This window comes from Aegilops tauschii, chromosome 7 (genome assembly GCF_002575655.3).
Source record: "Aegilops tauschii subsp. strangulata cultivar AL8/78 chromosome 7, Aet v6.0, whole genome shotgun sequence".
In the NCBI taxonomy this organism is placed as follows: Eukaryota; Viridiplantae; Streptophyta; class Magnoliopsida; order Poales; family Poaceae; genus Aegilops; species Aegilops tauschii.
The window spans coordinates 568,581,884-568,587,876 of record NC_053041.3 but is presented as its reverse complement, the minus strand read 5'-3'; the positions used below and the strand labels follow the sequence as shown (position 1 = coordinate 568,587,876).

At 41.0% G+C, this 5,993-nt stretch overlaps 1 protein-coding gene across 6 annotated transcripts; it reads right to left on the bottom strand.

The window, feature by feature from the left end:
• Positions 1-267: 267 nt before the first annotated feature.
• Positions 268-5,431, bottom strand: LOC141027791 (uncharacterized). Of its 6 annotated transcripts, XR_012189704.1 has the most exons (11): positions 4,974-5,431; positions 4,701-4,841; positions 4,161-4,272; positions 3,991-4,074; positions 2,789-3,837; positions 2,585-2,676; positions 1,845-2,016; positions 1,250-1,400; positions 1,065-1,105; positions 841-971; positions 268-617 (listed from the first exon to the last, which is right to left on the bottom strand). XR_012189704.1 is itself a non-coding variant. In XM_073505207.1 (10 exons), exons 1-5 carry the CDS (start codon positions 5,086-5,088, stop codon positions 2,648-2,650), a joined length of 435 nt encoding a protein of 144 aa, XP_073361308.1. In that variant the 5' UTR covers positions 5,089-5,414; the 3' UTR covers positions 343-617; positions 841-971; positions 1,065-1,134; positions 1,250-1,400; positions 1,845-1,979; positions 2,585-2,647. The 6 variants fall into 6 exon arrangements, 5 of the variants coding, with proteins under 5 accessions (XP_073361308.1, XP_073361304.1, XP_073361305.1 ...); XM_073505207.1 differs by lacking the exon at positions 4,161-4,272 and having other exon boundaries at positions 343-617; positions 1,065-1,134; positions 1,845-1,979; positions 3,772-3,837; positions 4,974-5,414; XM_073505203.1 differs by lacking the exons at positions 1,065-1,105; positions 4,161-4,272 and having other exon boundaries at positions 343-617; positions 1,845-1,979; positions 3,772-3,837; positions 4,974-5,345.
• Between the last annotated feature and the right edge of the window lie 562 nt (positions 5,432-5,993).

The window sequence follows — 5,993 nt, the reverse complement described above, 5'->3', positions numbered from 1 at the left end:
GTTGCTCCACTCAGATCCTATGTATCCTGCATTGGGTGTGTGCGTGTGCTATGGTGGCGTGAGTTTGTATCAGATTGCTGATGATCTTTTCGGGTAATGCTTGGTTGATGCCTACATAAAATATAAATAGGCGTACATGGGACTGATGGACTCAAAATAAATACTCTCTCCATCCTTAAATAAAACTAGATGACCAGTTGCGCCAATGGCGCAAAGGCCGAGAGTGAACCAAGTATTCAAACCACCAGTCATAAAATTCTTGAAGCATTAGGAAATAGAAACTTAGATATGATTGTTCATACATAGTGTCATAAGCACATTAGATTGGTCCATGACAGCTAATTTACATTGCTTTTAAAAACCAAGCTACATAGGAAGTGATGCATCATATAGATAACTCTGGCCATTCAACTTACAGCCACTAAGATACGGGGTGATTAACATAAGATGACCTCGGCGTCTAAGCAGCTCTTCATGGTGGGTGTGTTTGGTGGGCCGTCATTGCCCAAATTACAAATGCCTTCCATATCATCGTCCAATCTTCTGTAGAATGCCCTCTTATTTGTATCGTCTTCCATGTAGAAGCTGTAGAATAACCTCTAAAATTACAAAAGAATCTGCATTTGAATAAACCAACGGTTATATTCTACTTAAACTGAGACTTATATGCATGATAATTTTTTTAGAATCGCTATGAGAGAGATTTGAACAATTATAATAGCAAACTGGGTGGCGTATTCAATTGTATCAACGGAAAATATATTATGATCTCTGATCTACAGCAGTGTGCAAACAAGCAACAACCAATGAAGGAAGCGGACGCTGATAGAAATGACAAACCCAAGTAAAGGAAGGATGGCAGTCGGATAGACATCTCTGTTGCTGCTCATCTCTGTTTATTCAGAAGTGACGACGTACGTATATATATCTTGTAAGCCCAACTCTATCTCGAGCATTGCCCTCTGCTGAACCTGCACATGAAAAAGCTAACAAATGTTCTTATTGTTGTTCTGCCTCAGTATGCAAGTTATGAAAAGAAAATATTAGGAATGAGGAATAACAACCTGGTGAACAACTTGAACTGAAACTTAAATTCATTACAGGACTGCAGTTACATAACACCTCAGTACCTTACTGGGCATTACAATGTTATTATGCAAAACATAATAATAATAATAATAAAATTATGAGTGAAAGATGTGGACCACGTTACTAATCACATAGACATTGAATGGAGTAGGAACCAAACCTTTTAGTCTGCTAGAAGATACATTGGGTGAACAGTTATGATTCTGTTTCTACATCTCCCTTTGAAGCATTAGCACAAGATTCAGAAATAGAATCATATTTTCTTAGTGCTTTGAACCCTGGTTTCAGAATGATTCTCAAAATACAAATGTCTGGAGACCAACAACAGAATGAACAAAAAACACTTCAGTATTGACAGAGGCTTCTCTACGTAAATCAGGACAAATCCAAATCAAATGTATAGAGAAATAATACAAAGACCAAACTTTGCGGTTACTGTTCCAATGCATTATCAACAACCTGGAAGCGACATCATTGATATAATCTTGAAAAATGAACTGATAAGCTTATAAACATGCAAAGAGTCTGACAAGTTATTCCGTTGTAACAATCTATAGACATGAGGAGAATATCAAGCAAGGCCACCCAAAGAGTTAAAACTTAAAACATCAAGCATTTGAATGCTATGTATGCTGAAGAACTGAATCAATTTAAGAACTGATATATTGCTAGATTATAGGAGAGGGACAAAGAGGCTTAAACCTGTAATTGTAATAGCGTCAATGACAATGGAGAGGAATAGAGTAGCATCTAACCGTTGTGAGTGGGAATTTTAGAAGGTGTCTTCCGCTGACGGTTGCAACCCTCGATGTTGCATGTCTCTGCCTTGCCCTCCCCTCCCCTCACCATGGGACATCCTCCACTTCGGCCAGGCCTCGCCTCTCGTGCTCCTTACAAACAAAATTCACTTCACCTAGAGTGATAAATCTAAAGGTAAAGAACACATAACATTTCAGCATATATTGTCAAACATAAGTCCGGTGCTCGTCCCATAAAATCATTTCCAGATAGTGATGTATATGTGCACGATTATTACTAAGTTGTTTTAGCCTCCTCTAAAATCATGTGTAATACGTAGTGATAATATCAGAATGTAGCCTCCTAGGTAAAGTAATTATTTTAGTAAGGGAAAAGTAAAAAGATATCAACATGTAAACCAACATTACTATCCAAGAGAATGTAGCCGCTGATAATATGAATGGAAGCAAACTTAGTATTTTCTCTGCCATCACTACTGATTTTCCAATTTGTTCATGCTCTCCAAATAAGAGGCAAGAACCATGGCTGATGTGCCCATCAAGGTTCCGACCAAAAATCAATTAACGACCAACCGTAAACTACACATATACGCTAGAGGGATCTATTACTTACTTCCTTTATGTCACCATGCTATGCAAATCGTTCAATACTATTACTTGTGCTTAAACTGAACTTCTATCAGAAACATATACAACCTTGTAGCCGAGGAGCGACTTCATAGGTTGAATCTATTTACCTGTCAACCATTATGTTCCCTTCTGGGTGAACTATAATATAAGGTATTGCTCCATACAAGGCCTCATAATGATAACCGCAAAGGTAAACACCCTGAAACACACATATATAGGTGTAGAAAATGATTAATCAACACCATTTTGGTACTAAAAATTTTATTTAGTGGAGCAAGGAAAATAGGGAGCATAGATGAAAATGTTCATACAAGAAGACCGTCATCGATGGGGAGCGAAAAAGAGTTCTGCATTTCGAGAGGAAAGCCTGCAAAAATGTATAAAAAAGATGGACTCTTGACCTGTTGCCATGTCCTCGGTATCGAGTGCCATCGCCATGACCGAGTAAAACAAATGTATCCTATCCCAGCTTGACTGGATCTATAGATTCCCAAGGAAACAGTACAAACCTATACTATACCAATATAGTGGTGTAAACTAAAATACTAAAAAAGAATCATAGCCCATTCCAAAACGACTACATAGACATACAAACATTTTCCGGAGAAACATGTAAACTAAAACATCCAACAAATGGTTGAATCATGAATATGCAAAGCATATTGCTGACAAGACCCACCATGCAAACGGTCATCATAAATACTTTTGAAGCTTGTTTTCTGACCATACCAACATAACTGAATATCAAGATGATCAAGGCAAACAAATTATTAACAGAACCATGTATGCTTGTGCAGCTAATCAGGCATCTCTCTAAAACAGATCAGCGAAGATAATTTGCTCCCAGAATCATATGTTCTAATGCAATGAATGAAACATCTATATCAAACAGCCACTGAGAAAACATTTATGAAGTGTAGCCGATAAGGATTTTTGTTGATGCTCTCAAATTCTCTCTGCCTGATCACAACAACTGCTTTAACCCAGACGAATGATAGCCCTGTATGTCATATAAGGTAACAAGAGTGAAGTGGATAAGGATTTTTTTTGTTAAACAAAACATAGTTTACACATATTTCGTCAATTGCTTTATTCAGAACATCAACAAGACACTCAAGATGCTATGTATACTGGCAACCATCTAATCCAACAAAAAAAATCAACAGCAAGCCCCCTTAAGAAGCCAGCTGGCATATTTTTATTTTATAGATAGTAAAACATAAGCATTAGCATTCCTTTAAGGACGAAAATGAAAAAAGAGAGGATTGAAACAGTTAATGGAAGAAAGAACCACCTTTTTTTGTCAAGCCATTCCTTTTCAGCGAACCTTTGTTAGGCAAGCCTTGTGGCATCTGTAACCCTGAAATTTAATAAACCTGTGATATATATGTGACCCCTATAATTTAGTAAACCAGTGATATCTATGGCCCTAGAAGATACTGTAACATTTTGTAATGGAATATACGATAACATTGCGAAGAAAGCGTGTAAATAATAAAATCAACATACTTACTTTGAAATGCATAGATATTGTTCACAGCCATATTCTCATACCCACAAAGTAGCATGAACTTCAGTATCATTAGCATTGCCAAATCTGCAAACAGGAGAACTAATCTCGTAAGAAACTTTTCTTTACACTCTGCCTGTGATATCTTGTTGTATGCCATTCCAACTGTGAACCTGTCCAGTTGCTGACGCAAAGTAGCTGCCATTTATGTGATTTACATTCCCATATGCAGTTAACTCATGCCTGCGGATATTACATCTTGTCTGGACCAATTGCTTAACCCTTCTACAAAATGAGGATTTTTGATAATAGTCTCAATTCCTCTTGGTGATTCTCCTTCAAATGAAAGACTAACAGGCCAAAAGCATCTCAAGAAAAGAACATGATTGCATACTGCACATGTAAGAAAATGGCTATATGGATAACTGAGAACGAGTATGAATGCATATTCATGCTGAAATTTGCGGAAATTAACAAACAAAGACTTAGTAAAATCGATGGTCTGCACCAAAAACATTATAATGTAAAGACTATCAGAACTCCTCAATGGCCCACGCATAACATGCAGTAAGTTTTCTCTGAATTTTGTTCTTAAAATTACATGATGGCGAACACTGCAGGCCAGCAAGAGAACTGATGAACTGCTTGGTATACAACATCTAGTCAAGTGCCTCGAATATTCTATCGACAAATAGTCCAAACAAAAGGTTTACCTGATTGTAGAATTTCATTGAGAAATTCCAAAATTGTAATTTGAGACAAGATCACTGGCCAAGTCAAAGCGCTTAACCAGAATCTCATTAACAAATTCCAAAAAACACAAATAGTCAGGACAGTGTTGTTGCAACAAAATCCTGCGAGATAGAAATAAAGGTGTAACCACCATAAGAACAAATTAGCTCATGAACACATCATAAAACATGACAGGGTAAATACTGCCCAAACAAAGTACAGAGAAAATAGAAGAAGCAAAGAGAGAGGAGCACCTCCACAAAATTCTGAAGGAAGACGTCTTCCACTCCTAGAGCTTCTCGAGCCAACGCCCTCATCCATGAGATGAGACGAAGAGGAGAGACGAGCTGCTCCTGCCGCCGCCGCCATCTCTCTCTGCCCAGCACCCTGGAGCGCCGCCTTCCTCTCCTCCCCCAAGCACTCTCCTGCCGAGGACGGGTCGAGGCCGACGGGCACCGGCGGAGCACGGGGCGAGGCTGCTACTCCCCTCCTCCTGTCGAGTCCTACTCGAGCGCAAGCTCCTCCTGCCGAGTCTCGAGGGCGAGCTCCTTCTACCGAGGCCGGATCGAGGCCGACGAGCGTCGGCAGAGCACGGGCCGGCCGAGGCCGAGGCGGCGGCGGTGGTAGAAGTGGAGGCGGACGAGGACAAGGCGGCGGTGGCAACAGGAGAGGAGGCGGTTTGCAGGGGCGCGGGCTAGGTCTGGCTGCTTTTGCTCTTTTCTCTCACTGCCGCTTCCCCTTTTCTTTTCTCTCGTGCCCGCTCGCCCAGGCCGCCCGCTCGCTCGCTAGCCGCGCACCCACGAGACCGATAGATGGGCCCGCCGCGGCTGAAGCCGAGGCGCCGCTGCTGGGTGCAAACGAGGACGGTAAAAAAACGCCCTGCCAACCCACGAACGTCCCTGCCAACCCACGATCGATCGATGGCCCATGCTTTCACCCGGACACATGCACGCACACACCGTGTCGCTGCTAGGCTGGCCCGCGCGCAAGGCTGGCCCATTCGTCAGTCGCTCTAACCCAATTACTCAACTTACAGAAGAACGAGCACCCAGATTTTTACCACAGCGATGAAAAATACGATGCCAACAGCCAGCGAGGCGAATCGAGCGTGCACGATCATTTTGAAACCACGAGGGCGCTGGAATGACGGGTACTCTAGGAGGGTGGGTTTATATGTTCAATATAAGACTTTTTTACACTATGATAGTGTCAAAAAACATCTTACATTTCGAGACGGAGGAAGTACTTCTCAAACATCATAAGAATATTCTGCT